Raw genomic sequence first — 16,891 nt, 5'->3', positions numbered from 1 at the left:
CATTATCGCAGCGCACCCGGTCGGATGGTCTGACCGGGGAGCTGTGAATAAGAGAACGCTGTGAGCGCTCCGGGGAGGAGCGGGGACCCGGAGCGCTCGGCGTAACAACATGGTTCTCAAATGGGTGCAATGGAACACGACCCCTTTTATGTAATATCTGGGTGCCATGGAACACGACCCCTTTTATGTAATATCAGGGTGCCATGGAACACAACCCCTTTTATGTAATATCTGGGTGCCATGGAACACGACCCATTTTATGTAATATATGGGTGCCATGGAACACGACCCCTTTTATGTAATATCTGGGTGCCATGGAACACGACCCCTTTTATGTAATATCTGGGTGCCATGGAACACGACCCCTTTTATGTAATATCTGGACTCATGTAGGACAGTAAAAGAGCTAAGTTTCCTACATTACAACATATTATAGTTCTATGCTACTATGAAAATGACACCACTAAGAATGCAAATGACCAGATCAAGCTATGTACACACCCCAAACCAGTACAGAACTGAGTGTTATTGAACTGCATCTGATATTCACAGCACCCACAAGAGATTACAACTGGCATTGCTTCTACCAGGTTTTTGGCTGTACAACAAGCCCTAAGAATAAATTATCAATTAGACCTTTTATACATTTTTATGACTGTGTGAATATGTCTTTTTCACTGCTGTTGTAAGTGTGACTTTAGGGTAGGGTCCCATGTGGCATAGTTTGCTGCATATTTGTTACTGTGTATTTTCCTACCCATTAAAGTCAATGGGTAGCAAAATATGCTGCTGATTTTGCAACCCATTGACATCAATGGGTAGGAAAATATGCAGCAGCAAATACGCAGCAAAATACGCCACGTGTGACCTTACTCTTAAAGCGAACCTGTCACTTTGACAATGTAGTCCAATCTGCAGGCATCATGTTTTAGAGCAGGAAGAGCTGAGCAGATTGATATATAGTTTTATGGGAGAAGGTCTAGGATATCTTGTCATTCATTCCTGTAAATATCTGCTATTCTGGGCTAAATAGTCATGTGGGCGGTACTAATCATTGATTGATAGTTATCTGTGTATAAGAGCGCATAGATATAGCTGTCAATCACTGAGCAGGACCACCCACTTGACTACTTAGCACAGAATAAGCAATCGGTTCAGCTCCTCCTTCTCTATAACATGATGACTGCAGATTGGACCACATTTTCAATGTGACAGGTTCCATTTAAATCTTAAAGGGGTATTACGGTGAAATGTTTTATTTTTTTCTCAAATCAACTGGTGCCAGAAAGTTAAACAGATTTGTAAATTACATTAACTCCCCGACATGCGATCAAATCGACATACGATGGCCTCTCAGAGGCTTTTATATGTTGGGGCCATCGCATTAACTGCTATCCGACAGCGCAAAATGCTTAAGCCGCTGTCGGGTAGTAGTTTAAGCATCCCGGACAGGTTCACTTACCTACCGCTGCTCCAGGTCCACTTTGCGATCCTCCGGCGTTTTCTGCATCTTCTCCGGGGTTCAGGCCTCGCTTTCCGGCGTCGTTATTACGTCGCTGCACACGCCGTCCCGGCGCCGCAAAGTAATAACGTCACCAGAAAGCGAGGCCCGGACACCGGAGAAGATGCGGAAAAAGCCAGAGGATCCCGAAGAAGACGCCGGAGCAGCAGGACAGCATCAGGAGCCCCTGGGACAGCATTGGGAGCGGTGAGGACGCGGTCTGGAGCGGTGGGGACAGGCGAGTATAACTTCCTATTCTTTACATTGCACGGATCCCTCAACAAACGATAGATTTGACAAACGATGGGTCGTTTCGAACGAATTACCATCGTATGTTGAGGGACCACTGTACTTCTATTTAAAAATCTTAAACCTTCCAGTATTTATCAGCTGCTGTATACTACAGAGAAAGTTATTTTCTTTTTGAATTTATTTTCTCTCTGACCACAGTGCTCTCCACTGACACCTCTGTCCATGTCAGGAACTGTCCAGAGGAGAAGCAAACCCCCATAGCAAACCTATACTGCTCTGGACAGTTCCTGACATGGACAGAGGCGTCAGGAGAGAGGACTGTGGTCAGAGAGAAAAGAAATTCAAAAAGAAGAAAACTTCCTGTGGAGCATACAGCAGCTGATTAGTACTGGAAGGATTAATATTTTTAAATAGAAGTAATTTACAAATCTGTTTAACTTTCTGGCACCAGTTGATTTTTTTTTATTTTTTCCACCAGAGTACCCCTTTAAAGCTTTATATTATTTATTTGCAATAGTACTTTATCTTGAACCATGGCATATACAATGTAAAAGCATAAAAACAAAGAATTCACATAGTTTGATTAGTCTCCAGCTATCACTCAGATAAATATGTGTAATGAAATGCTTTATACCTAAATGAGTTCCTTTGTTTGTAAAATTTGGCAATGATAAATCACATAGTTGTCAAACACTTCTAGATATCCCACTGAGGAACAAGTCTGCTGTTAATTACCTGAGGGTACTGCTCAAATGCACCTATTTTATTAAGATGGAGTTTTACAAAGCAACAATGTTTAACAAATACTTGATTTTCTATCGGAATTGTCTGCAATGACATCATAGAACGCCCAATAGTTAACAAGTTTCATGTTAACTAATTTCCTTTAACCTGAAAGAAATCCCATAACTATTAATGAACGGTGCCGTTCTATACAGAAGTCAATAAGGAACAGCACAGCAGATAATAGAAAGTGCTGTTTATAGAATTAGCAATCAAAAGATTAGATACATGGCAATTACAAGTCAGGATACCGGGCTGGACCACCGGAATATTTATGCCGAGGTCGTTGTGGTTAGAACACCTATTCACACTGGTTTATGAACATCATTCCAATTAGCATTAGAGCCACAGGGAATACATAGATAGGTCATCTCTTTATACAGTGGTCTCAAACTGTGGCCCTTCAGATGTTGCAAAACTTCAACTCCCAGCATGCCCGGACAACCGTTGGCAGGCTCTTCTCGCCTGTCCGCAGCAGATTTTCCGCGGCGGAATCTACGCTGCGGAAAATCCGCCGCAAGCCCCATTGAAGTCAGTAGGGATTGTGGCGGATTTTCCACAGTGTAAATTCCGCCATGGAAAATCTGCTGCGGGCAGCTGAGAAGAGCCCGTCCACTTTCAAATACGCAGCTGGAAACCAGCAAAAAAATCCGCCCGTGTGAACGTTTTTTGGGGGGGGGGGGGGGGCTAATAAAAAATGCATAAAAACTGCACTAATCGGAATTGTGTGAATTTGGCATAAGCCATATGTATGTGTTGTTGAAGCTGTGTGCACTGTCTATACTATGGCACACAAAATCTATACATTTCCATATCACAGAGTTGGGGGTGTTCCCTGTGCTGCTATATGATCCCTCCATATGTCCTACAATGCTTCTACAGAAGAATACTTCAGTAATTTGTGCTTGAGGGAACATATCATGATTTGTTTTTTGTATTGTTTTCTTGTTTAAATACATTTTTTAACATGCTCCCATAATACCCATATAAAAAATGACAAACATATAGTGGTTTAATAAGGGCCAAAAATTTCCAGGGTGACATATTATGAATCTGTGCAACACGCATCCATTGTACAGTCCTATGAGGCCTTAAAGGGATACTCTGCTGGAAACATCTTCTCTCCTAGCCAAAGGGTAGGGGATAAGATGTTAGATCGCAGGGGTCCCGACTCTGGGGATCCCCACAATCTTCTTTGGATAGGGGATAAGATGTTTCCAACAGAGTACCCCTTTAAGTTATAACATGTATTAACACATTTAATTAGGTACTACGAGTAAATGCATCCTTTAGTTATATATATTATGTCAAACTTTTCATTGCAGGCACTTCAGGTAGTGTTTATGATTCTGAAAAAATTTATATTTGGCTGCTTTAAGCTTGAAGAAAGAAAATCTCCATACTGTGTAGGTAGGTGATAATTCTGTATTTTATGACCGGAACTGACTGTTCTCATAGTCTGGTAGCTTAAAGGAAATTCTTGTAGAAATAAACTGGATTTACCCATTGAAGGTATTTATCAGACTGTTTTCATACAGAAGTTCTGGTCATTTTTGTATGCCAAACTTGGAAAACTTCTAAGCAGGTATATGTATCAGTAGGGTCAGATCATCACTGGTGCTTAGGAACCCCAATTCCAGGCCCTGTGCCCCTGGCTGGTTTTTCCTTCCAGTTCTCCCAAGTTCTTGTAACTATAGCTGGTCCATGGAACCTCTTCCCATGTTAGTTGCCTCATGCTATCCCTGAAATCTCCACTAGCCTATGGCTTGCCATACCCTAGCCTATCCCTATGGGGCTCTCTGCCCATGATGGTGCCTTCTCATCCATCATGGTAGAGAAAATAACACTGCAGTGGTGCTCCCACTAGTTTAAGATAAAGATACAAGTAGTAGTAGGTTTCAAATAAATAAGCTCCTTTATTAAAAACTTGGTGAACAGGTACAGTACAGATAACGACAGGAAGGCAAGACACGTTTCGGAAGGGTAATTTCCCTTTATCAATTGCAGGAAAAGCTGGTCATATTTTCCTGCAATTGATAAAGGGAGATTACCCTCCCAAAACATGTCTTGCCTTCTTGTCGTTATCTGAACTCTACCTGTTCACCAAGTCTTCAAAAAAGGAGCTTATTTGAAACCTACTACTACTTGCATCTTCATCTTAAACTAGTGGGAGCACCACTGCAGTGTTATTTTCTCTACCATTGTATATACCTGTGCTACGGACCTCTGCCAAGGCTCCATCAAGAACTCTGCCGGCCTGCATACCACATTATTTCTTCAAAACCTGTATATCCCCATAGGTGACGACTTTCCTAACAGAAATCACCTTCCCGATCATTTCATCCTACGGGAACACCAGGCACAGCCCTCTCCTACTTTTTTGTCATACTTTCTCATCCATCAGGTACCTCTCTGCCCTTCACAGTCCCTCTCAATCCACCAGGTGCCTCTCTACTCCTGACAGTGCCTTCCCACCTGCTGCACCACTAGAAAAGCTCAAAGATTTTGGATATGGAGAACCTGTTTAAACATTTAATTCCCACCTCTGTAAGGAAAGATTCATAAAGTGGCTTATTATTATTTTGATATACATGATTAATTTAGCGGTCTAGTCTGGAATCTAAATTGAAGATGACTGCAGAACCGAGGAGTAAACATTTCTAAAAAATATATTATATTTCATTTTCCATTAAGAAAATGGGGTTATTATTTTGACATTGTATGTTAATAATAATTGGACTATATGGAGGTATTATTTGAATATGGTAACTATATGTAGCAGATACTTTTAGAAGGTATTGCACTCTGAAGATGCTGTAGGACAAAATTTGTTTTGACATAGAATAGGTGGTATTATTTACATAATAAATGGCATTCTTCTGGATGCTATTATGTTTGTATTGTATGGAAGTGAATGTATTTCTATTGAATACTGGAGTGTATTAATTCTTTTGACAGTATTAAAGGGATATTCCAGGATTTATTTATTTTTTGACTATGCTACAGGGGCTGTAAAGTTGGTGTAGTTCATAATATAGTGTTTGTATCTGTGTGTGATGGTTTTCTCACAATTCTTATGTGATTTTCACATACAAAATGACTGTTGTCTCAGATTTTTCCCAGGTTGCAATGTGGCCGAGACCTGACTCACTAATCAGCTGATGACATGGGTGGGGTGGCTGATATGTGGGAGGGAGGAAAATGGAATTTGTAGGCAAAAGAAGAAAACTCCAACAGGAAATAGCCAGTTCACAAAAAGCTAACCGCAGTATTATGTTAATCTCACAACATAGCCATTTAGCCCCAAGACAAGCGCAGATCCTTCCTAAGCATGTCCATTACTGTCTGCCAGGTATGTACTAAAATCACCTTATGGTGGATAACCCCTTTAAGCATAACTATGTCCCTGTTTGGTAAAAGGCATATTGTCTTGAAGAAAGAAGTAAAGTACCAGGTAGAAAATTGTATTTTATAGGGCAAAATACAGTCATGGGATAAGAGTCACTTGTGTGCTTCAAGCTACAATAATATTATAGCTTAAAATGTGAAATTAAAGGAGTACTACAGCCATAGAACACTTATCCCATGTTCTCAGGATAGCAGATTAGTGTCTGATTACAGGGGGTCCAACTTCTGGGACCCCCCACGATCTCCCAGCTCTGCTGCGACTCTCCCCATGCAGGAGGCGTGTTGGACGCAGCATGATGCCGTGCTCGACACTCCCCCTCCATGTATCTTTATGGGAGAGGCAAAGATGCAGTGATCGTGCATCCCCCGCCTCTCCCATAGAACTGAATGGAGGGGGCGTGTCTGTGACCTCTTAGTGAGGTCAACGACACAAGCATTAGCCGTGCAGTGAAACTAAAAGGACATCACAGCGAGCAGGAGAGTAAAGTGCATTAAAAGTTGCCACAAAAACTGAAGCATTTCTGTGTAAAGAACATTCTACATTACAAAAAACCCATGAAAATGTTTCACCACAAATGAACTATGTAAATATGGCTTTATGAGTAGTCTGTGCGTTTTCTAAATAGCACTGTAAAAGGTCTGCTAAATAGCAACAGGCCCCAGCAACAGAGTGACCCTGCTGGGTTTTTATGTGTATCTTGCTTTATCCAATGAAGACGTACAGACAGATATCTAATGTATTTCAGCCCCTAATTCTTTGGTCACTGCATCTGACAGAGATTGAGATTTAGATGCTGTGAGACAGAACCTAGTTTCTAAAAAGGAGTCAGATGTCTGTCTATATGGCCTCATCGGAATTATTCTTTCAGTGTTTGTGTTGCTTACATCGCCTCCATCTTTCTGGAGTCCTCACTTGTGAACCCAAATGTATGAACAGATGAAATGCTATTGGGCCTATGTTCTGACAGGGCTTCTACGTAAAGTCTATTGTAAAGCCTATTCGTAAAACTTTTTTGTTCCTTTTCAGTCAAGTAAAATACATTGAGTAAAAGAGAAAAGTAAAGCACAAGGACATTTGGTGTAGAATAATATGAGTAGACTATTGACATTATATTCATCTTTTTAAATAATTTGGAGAAAGGGGGAACAGGATTTTCTATATAACAAAAGCAGAAATGCTACATTTTACTGCTTTGTGTCATCACTTGTAGATAAATAGTCAGTAAGTAGTTATTACTGTAGTTTCATCCTATGATGGCACAAGTTAGAACCATATATATATATATATATATATATATATAAACAAAGCTAAATGAGATGAGACATTGTTATGTTCTCCAGATATTAGTACATTTTTCTGACCCTAAAGCAAACATATACAATGCACAAATTGACCCTGATTTACTATTGTTAGCCCGACGTGTTTTGTTGGGTTGAGCGTCAGAATTTGCACGGAATTGAAAAAAATCTGCCCAACGCTCCATTTTGCTGAGAAAACCCGAAAGAGGGGAGTGGCTGTTTGGGAAATGGGCGTGGCTACCAAAAAGGGGCTTGTCCCCGACATTTTCACAAAAACCCAACATATTTACTAAGGTTTCCACAGAAAATGTGGTGGATTTCAGCTGAGGAAAACCCTACAGATCAGAGCATGTGTAAAAAAAAGCATAATGTAGGAAAAGTGGAAAATGTAGGGAAACCTTAGTAAATACTGTTGAAAATAAATTGTAGGGAATTAAACCCACAAAGATACCTACACTCCACTCTTAGTAAATCAGGGCCATTGTTTTTCTGTGTTAAAAATGTCTTTGATTACTGCAATGTGTTTCATGTATTCTATTACATGCATAGGGACTCAAAAAGATAACTGCTATGTAAATATATGTATTTCATTGATCTTTCTTATGCACGGGCTCTTTAATGAACTTATCTTGTATATGACAGGAAACTAATGTATCATGGGTAATGAGATTTGGCAATTTAATATGCATATATACACTGGATGGATTGGGGTAATTTAGACAGTTTCTGGAAATAATCATATATCTATATAGGTGTTTATTTTTGTACACCAATGAATTTAATCTCCACAATTACTTTTCAGTATGTTAAAGCTACCTGTCATTTCAGGTGACCTTATGGATAAACTGCCCTGTGTATGGAAAGAGGCACAATTTCTGGCCATTTTATAACCAGTATATGGAATTTTTGGGACATTTTTGCTCTGCATACACTAGGGCTGGGCGGTATACCGGTTCATACCGAATACCGAAATTTTTGTGCTGCACGATATGAATTTTTCCCATACCACAATACCAGTTGGGCCCCTCCCTCTTGGGAATGAATTATCAGCCCAGCTCAGCACTGTCTCCACATCGAGGAACTGATCATATGTGACCCGCCAGCACTGTTCTTCTTCCGCCCACCAAATCATGTTACCTGCCAGCGCTGTTCTACTCCCCCCCCCACCAAATCATGTTACCTGCCAGCGCTGTTCTGCTCCCCCCCCCCACCAAATCATGTTACCCGCCAGCGCTGTTCTGCTCCCCCCCAATAAATTATCAGCCCAGCGGGGTACTACTCACATGTGTCACCCGCTAGCACTGCCCTCCTCCTCTTTGTTGTGGGTCGCTGGCGCTGGAACTCTATACTATCAGCCTATCACCAGTGGTCTCCAACCTGCGGACCTCCAGATGTTGCAAAACTACAACTCCCAGCATGCTCGGACAGCCGTTGGCTGTCCGGGCATGCTGGGAGTTGTAGTTTTGCAACATCTGGAGGTCCGCAGGTTGGAGACCACTGGTGTACGCTGTATCCCTATGCCCGGGCTGCAAAAGATAAAGAAAATAAACTTTAACTTACCTATGTCGGCCTCACGCTGTTCCTTGGGACTGGAACGTCGGACAGCCGTCAGCCTATATCCGGCCACAGCGATGTCCCGCCCCGGCCCTTGATAGGTTAAACGTAAGAAGCCGGCCAGAGCTCCTTACATGACAGTGGGCTCAGCCTATCACTGGCCGGGGCGGGACATCGCTCCGGCCGGTGATAGCCTGACGTCCTGGGGACTGGAACGTCGGACAGTCGTCAGCCTATCACCGGCCGCAGCGATGAGCAGCAGCCACACATAAAGAGCAGCAGCCACAGAATGAGCGGTCAAAATTGTGTATAAAGAGCTGGGATGAGGTTTCTCCCTTACAGAGTTGTCTACACTATCTCGCTCTGTTTCTCTATATGTTCCCAGGCACTTTCCCCTTCAATCTCTCCCCCAACTCCATGGACTTTTATTGCTTGTACATTGATCCTTAAGTGAGCTACAAGACAAACACTGAGCAGACATCGGACCAAACTAAGCTGATTTTCAGAGTAGAAAACAGTCTAGTATGGGGGGGGGGGGGGGGGAAACCTAACAACAGATGAAAGAGATGGCTTCGAGGAGGGACCTGGCTCAAACGACGCTGACCGACCATGACACGATATGGAGGATAAAAGAGGATTTTATTGACCAAGATGCAACGCATTTCACTGCGCTTGAACAGAAGAAAGAGGCATTTTTGTCTAAAAAGATATACTACAAAGTTTCATATATTCTCTTTTATTATTAACCTATGCAAAGTTCCTTGAAATTACAGTTCCTATTTCACATAATATGCAGAAAAATGTGTTATTATATTATACATTTTATTGTATCAGGCAAAATGGCCACTTTTGATTTCATGGGGCATAATTGAATAAGTTGAATGATCTGAGCTCATTATAAACCCACTGACATGCATCTAAAAGTACATTACACCCCATTACAATATGCATAAATTAACATTTATGTTATAGGATAACACTTCATTACCCAATATAAAGGAAACAATCTGATTGGTTGCTATGGACAAATGCGCCACTTTTCCTCTTCACGGGTCTTGATAACTATCCCCCTATAGTTTTACATTATGTACAAAGGATGTGGTGATACATAATAGCTGCAAATGCTTAATATACAGAACATAACCAGCACATAGTTGGATGACTAGCACATTAATTCTTGATAATTCAGTCATTTCAATAACTCCTATAATGTACACATTGCATTTATCTCTGATTTTGATGATCACACTTTATAGTATATTCCTTTATTCATAACTATGGGACGAACATGTAAACAATTCTGTACAGCATAAGGATTGGCCACTGACCTAATGCCCGCTGACACCCTTTATTCAAATGTGTCTTCCACTCACTTGAGTGAGATGTTAGTATAACAAAAAACGACGAGATCCAAGGATTCCCAAATATTCTCAAGAACATTATGGCTGTTAATGTTTCGAATTATGTTTCGCTTACAAATATAGTTGTTCAGTTTAAAAATATTTGTCAACAATTTAAGGAATATCCTACCAAGAAAGGTATGCGTTCGTAGGAAACAAGTTAAAGGGGTTATCCAGGAAAAAAACTTTTTTTTGCATATCAACTGGTTCCAGAAAGTTAAACAGATTTGTAAATTACTTCTATTAAAAATTCTTAATACTTTCAGTGCTTATGAGCTTCTGAAGTTAAGGTTGTTCTTTTCTGTCTAAGTGCTCTCTGATGACACGTGTCTCGGGAAACGCCCAGTTTAGAAGCAAATTCCCATAGCAAACCTCTTCTAAACTGGGCGGTTCCCAAGACACGTGTCATCAGAGATTACTATTACAGAAAAGAACAACCTAAACTTCAGAAGCTCATAAGTACTGAAAGGATTAAGATTTTTTAATAGAAGTAATTTACAAATCTGTTTAACTTTCTGGAGCCAGTTGATATATAAAAAAATGTTTTTTCCTGGATAACCCCTTTAAAGCTTACTGGTGACCATATTTAGGGTACATGTTCTGAATGCTGACAGTCTTCTCTTCTGCAGTATTTTGTTATCCAAAGCAAGAGGTAGATCTAGCAAGGATTAAACAACATCATCTATAACTGTGTTGGTGTATGAATAAAGGGCTGTGTGGAAAGCCCCACATAAATAATAATTGTGCAGTTCCCATTATAGGGGTACTCCGGTGGAAAACATATTTTTTTTTTTTAAATCAACTGATGCCAGAAAGTTGAAAAAAATTGTAAATTTCTTCTATTTAAAAAATCTTAATTCTTCCAGTACTTATCAGGTGCTGTATACTACAGGGAAAGTTGGATAGTTATTTTCTGTCTGACCACAGTGCTCTCTGCTGCCACCTCGGTCCATGTCAGGAATTGTACAGAGCAGGAGCAAGTCCCCATAGCAAACCTCTCCAGCTCTGGACAGTTCCTGACATGGACAGAGGTGTCAGCAGAGAGCACTGTGGTAAGACAGAAAGGAAATTCAAAAAGAAAAGAACTTCCTGTGGAACATAAAGCAGCTAAGTACTGGAAGGGTTAAGATTTTTAAATAAAAGTAATTTACAAATCTGTTTAACTTTCTGGCATCAGTTGATTATTTTTTTTATTTTTTTTATGGAGTACCCCATTAAGCTAAAATATGTAGCATTTAAAGTACAGAGTACAGAAACTGTTACAGTACACATGCATCTTTAAAGGGGCAATCCTTGAATTAAATAATTGCCTGTTATATGAAAATGTTTAACAAAATGAAGTGTTTCTCGGTAATAATATCCACAGCATCCTATGCTGCTTAATTTTTAGTTTGATGCTACTGGATACAGTCTCTGGTACAGCTTTCTTCATGAGGATAAGCATGCTCTTTGGTTTTTCGCTACTTATAACAAAATCTGTTTCTCACCCTGTACACTAAGTCTGCGCATGCGCGTTACCACCGCACAAACACGTAATCTTCCTCTGTTAACTGTGTGACTACAGCAAGTGTAAAAGACGAGACAAAGGCTAAAAGGATGGATAACAACTACTTCATAAGTTTTTGATGCCATGTCTCCATGTTTTCTATACTTTAGAGAAAACCTAGGGAAATGAAAAAAAAAATGCTAATTCTGAGACAGCCTGAGAGCTATGTTTTAACATGTCACTGAGGCACAGGAGACAGGTTGGCTACAAGCACTCAAATTCCCACCATTCAGGACTCAGAGCCCAAATGAACATTCACCAGGGCCAGGAGTCCCCAAGAAATTCAGTGAGGGAGATTTATCAAAACCTGTCCAGAGAAAAAGTTGCTGAGTTGCCCATAACAACCAATCAGATCACTTCTTTCATTTTTTAAAAGGCCTTTGAGAAAAGAAAGAAGCAATCTGATTGGTTGCTATGGGCAACTCAGCAACTTTTCCTCTGGATGGGTTTTGATAAATCTCCCCCATTGTATCCAGTCAGGATAGGGACAAAAATTGTATTACTCTATTAAAATGCTACATTTATGACACTTTCCTTTGTAGACCCCATTGTAAAGTCATAACATAATTTTTATGGTGGAATCAAATATTTTCCTGCACAACTGGATTTTATGACTTTCTAAGGTTCTGAGACCTGCTGGAATATAGCATTTCTAAGACCCTTGCCAATCGCAAGAATAAAGGGGTCTGAAAGAGACACTCCTAAGGATTATAGAGTCACCACTTGGCAAAGCCAAATAGGTATGCTACTAAATAGAGTGCCCATGGCACAGTCACTATACTGTCACTAAGGCAGTGTTCACATCACGTTTTTACCAACACGGGACCACATACGGATGATGGGAGCTAAAACCTTGCACTCCCGTATCCCTGCCGTATGTCGCCTGTATGTAATTCATTTCAATGAGCCAACCGGAGTGAAATGCTGAGTCCGGTCGGCTCATTTTTGCCCCGTATGCGGTTTTCCCACTGCACCTAAAACCGTAGTCAACCACGGTTTGAAGTACGGTGGAAAACCACATACGAGGCAAAAATGAGCCGACCAGACTCAGCGTTTCACTCCGGTTGGCTCATTGAAATGAATTACATACGGGCGGCATACGGCAGGGATACGAGAGCACAAGGTTTTAGCTCCCCCCAGCCGTATGTGGTCCCGTATTGGTAAAATGTGATGTGAACACTGCCTTAATGGGGTAAGTTCATGGATCTCCACTGATTCCATGTACTGCTGTATAGCAATGGCATGCCCGATGATAGCTAAATCTATATTCTTCTTATTAGCTTCAAAGTAGGCTTTAAATTTTGTGCTGAGCAATTTTTTATGATTTTAGATTTTATAGGTTCCAATAAATATAGGATCCTTTATTCAATTCAGTTCTATTACAAAGTTTCAACCATTGTGAACAACTTTGACAAACGTTTTACTTACAGACTTTGAAGCGCCTCCACTAACATACACTTTTATACACGTTGGTGGAAATATTCCTATGGCAGATGAAACATAGATGTTGAGTGCTCTGGCAGCTTTCCTACCATACACCCTATATAGCTACAGTAGGAAAAGAATATTCATTTCACACATAAGCCTTGCAGTCTGGAATCCATTTCTCAACAAGTGGATGAACTAAATCATGTACAGTACCCTAAACACAGATGTTTATTCTGCTGACAAAAACAATAACAGCTGGTAGAACCAGGAAAGTTTGGTCAAAGGCATAATGTGAAACACATCCAATGTCAATAAATTATAACCACAACAATACATGACTGTAGCCGCTCATGGACATTACCTAAGGCAACCCAAAATATATTACACTATTTACTCAAAACATTTTCAAGAAAAAACTGTTTCAATGCAAAGAGATTTAGCAATTATATTGCAACATTTGACTTGTCACAGTGTAAACCAACCATAGATGTAACTATCCAATATTCATGATCAGCTCATTGTCCCATAAACAATAATTCTTCATCTTTTCTATCTTATGGGGAAAATTCCCAACCTGTAAATTCACTGGGCCTCATGACTAAACAATACAGGCCCAAATTCCGGTATACAATCAATTAAAATGTAATATGTAACAGATGAATTGTCTTAAAAAAAAAAAAATCGCATCAAATCCAATGGTTTTGGCCTCACCAACAGAACGATTCTTGTGAACAATCGTGAATATTGGTTGTTATATTTACGGCTTTCTTACACTACATAAGTGGTTTCAGTCAAAAAGCCCAGATCAGCCATATACATATCAATTGATCTCTCATTAAGATAACCTTGAACAATGAATCCAGATTGTTTAAAGCCACAAGTACAAGCTGAAGCAGATGGAATGCTCAATAGCGACATCACAGTATACTTCAACTCTGTTATTAGAGCATGCATGCAAATGACTGGAGACATAAAACTACTTTCATTGTTGACCAGTGGGGTTTTAGCATTTGCGAAATAACACAGATAAGGGCCAAGTGTATCGGAACAATGCAAGAGTTTGCAGCAGATTGGCCCATGATTTAATCGGCAAGAACCAAAAGATCTAATGTATATGGCAATATATATATATATATATATATATATATATATATATACATAGATGTACACACAATCTCTTGTTTAAGTGCTGCAGGTGTCCAAGTGTCATCCATAAAGCAAGGCTCAGCCAGAGAACAGTCTAAAATCACTTTAGCACAGACAATAGCAGGACAAGCCTTTAATATAGGACGTCAGCAGGGAGGATTTGATTTGCTCATTAACCCCTCCAGCATGGATGGGAGCTCAATGTACCAGTCTGGGCACCAGAATGCTAAATCCACTGTATCTGGATCCAAATGTTCTTTAACAGCATCCTGTCCTTCTAAACAATACCCTGCTAACTCCACCACTCCCAGATCATAGGCATCAAGATCCACAGCCAGAAATAAACTGAACATTCAATTGGGATGTGGACCAGAGCAGTTAACCAGTTAATGGCATGCAGGTATGATGTATCCACCCCATCTATTAAACACAGACAGTTCATTTCCATTTTGGCTGTGGATGTTAACCCCCTATTTGCCAGAGGGATGTGAGTGGGAGCTGCTGACAGCCTCAGCTATGTTCTATCATCATCATCATCATCATCATCATCATCATCATCATCATAGAGCTTGCAGTGAAAGAATTAAAATGCAATCTGCAGTGACAAGGGTCCAACCTCCTCCTTCCCTCTCACCCCCCTCCCTACACTCCAAAACATTAGGACCTTAAATGAACCCCCATACAGCAATGCACTCACACCCTTGTGCCTTACCTCCAGAGCTTCCAAAGTCACAAAGCTGCACATTGCAAATCCATCAATGATGTCTTCTTCTGCTGAGGAGGACTCTTTCCTCTTTCTCCTAGGTGGCTTTGGTCTGGACAAGGAAGAAGCAGTCGGGTTCCCATTGTCTTCTTTCTCAGATCCAGAAGAAGAAAGCAAAGAGCCGGTCCTGGAAAGCCCTAATCCTCCTTTGGACCTCATATTCCTATCCCTTTGGGATTTGGATCTCCTCTTCTTGCGAAAGCCATTGCACCGTGGGCCATCCATTGCACCCACAGCAGCAGCAGCAGCAGCAGCAGCACAGGCAGCAGAAGCAGCAGCAGAAGCAGAGACACCAGCAACCACCCCTCTCCCTCTCCCCTTCCCCACCTCCTCCCCTCCTGATACAGAAGAAATAATCAAATAAAACCCACCACGGTCTGCAAAAAGAAGAAAAGCCGAAAGAAAAAGGCAACAACAACAACAACAACCAAAAAAGGATCAAGGATGAAGAGCTGGGAAGCACATTGCTCCTTCCCTGGTGCAGGCAGCAATGTGCAGACAGATAGTGTGATTCCACCACACACACATATACACAAGCCAGAAATTCCTATAAGGCTGCCAGGGAAAGTAATGGCTGATCACAGCCTAGAAATCTGGGAGAAGAGGAGAAGCTTTGATCAGGAGTGGAGGTTAAAGCATTCCCCCTCCCTAAAGCAAATCATGGAGCTTTCCACCTGATGTATTCCCTGCAAACATTTAACTCTTTGTTACTGTTGCTTGTTCTTCCAGAACTCCATGATGCGCCCCTTAGATCATCTCCTTCTCTGCCTCCTGCTCAGTGAATAACTTCCCGTGTAGAAGATGCCCCCCTCCCCTTGTCCTCCTCGTCTTCTGCTCCTCGGTGCTCGTCTTCTGCTCTCCTCCTCAGTGACAGATACATCCAGACTAGGCAGACAGAGGAGGGGCAGAGACTGGGTGGGAGACAAGGAGAAGAAGTGCAGGGAGAAGAGGAGCACTCTGCTCTCCTTCCTCCTCCACATACACAATGGGGAAAGTGACAGCTGAGGCTGTGCTGGTGCTTGGGATGTGCCACCTCCTCAGCCTCCTTCTCCTGCTCCCCGGGAGGTCAGGGCAATGCTCTGTGTCTTCTCTCCCAGGCCGGAGAGGAGGGGGCTCCTAGCACAGCCCTTCCTCCAGTCTCTGCACTGCCACAACTTTTCTTCCCATTCCAGGACTATTCCCCATCTGTAGCCATGTACATGTATGACAAGTGTATAGTGAGGTGGAGCACAGGGAGCACTCATCCCTTATGTCTCAACTCACACTCACTCCTGTCTCCAGTGAAGCAGGCATAAGGGTCATGTCACCATTCTACATGACAACCCCAGTGCCATCTACTAGTGGCATCTGCCTCACCATGTGCACCACTGACTGGTCCCATACAGGTTTAGTAAGTATATGTATGTAGAATGTGCATAATGTATGTAGCAGAGCTGTATGTGTCAGCTCTTTGCAATTTATCTGTCTATGGAGTGAAATTCTAGCATTGGCTTTTTCCACTCACCTGCTTGTTCAATAGGGTCTATTCACATGTACAGTATTCTGTGTAGATTTGATGCGCAGGATTTTCTGCTGCAGATTTCAATGTAAACTGAACACATCTTGAAATCCTGTGCATCAAATCTGCGCAGAATACTGTACGTGTGAATAGACCCTAAGGGTACGTTCACACGTACACAGATTTAATGTGCAGGATTTGATGCACAGGATTTTCTGCAACAGATTTCAATGTAAACTAAATGACTGAGCACAGATTCTAATCTGCAGTTACAAATCCTGCGCATCAAATCTGCACAGGATCCTGTATGTGT

General features: G+C 41.3%; 1 protein-coding gene across 6 annotated transcripts in view; it reads right to left on the bottom strand.

Annotated features, from left to right (window-relative positions):
- The window catches only part of AUTS2 (activator of transcription and developmental regulator AUTS2), a 1,469,010-nt gene extending 1,452,433 nt beyond the window's left edge, over positions 1-16,577 (bottom strand). For 3 of the 6 annotated variants that reach the window (XM_056556466.1, XM_056556467.1, XM_056556465.1), the window contains exon 1: positions 15,030-16,576. In XM_056556466.1, coding sequence (XP_056412441.1) covers positions 15,030-15,305 — 276 coding nt within the window. In that variant the 5' untranslated portion in view covers positions 15,306-16,576. Of the gene's footprint in view, positions 1-15,029 lie in introns of all 6 variants that reach the window. The other 3 variants (XM_056556468.1, XM_056556464.1, XM_056556463.1) reach the window with 2 other exon arrangements.
- Between the last annotated feature and the right edge of the window lie 314 nt (positions 16,578-16,891).

This window comes from Hyla sarda, chromosome 2, assembly GCF_029499605.1.
Source record: "Hyla sarda isolate aHylSar1 chromosome 2, aHylSar1.hap1, whole genome shotgun sequence".
NCBI lineage: Eukaryota > Metazoa > Chordata > Amphibia > Anura > Hylidae > Hyla > Hyla sarda.
This window is presented reverse-complemented; position numbering and strand designations above follow the sequence as displayed.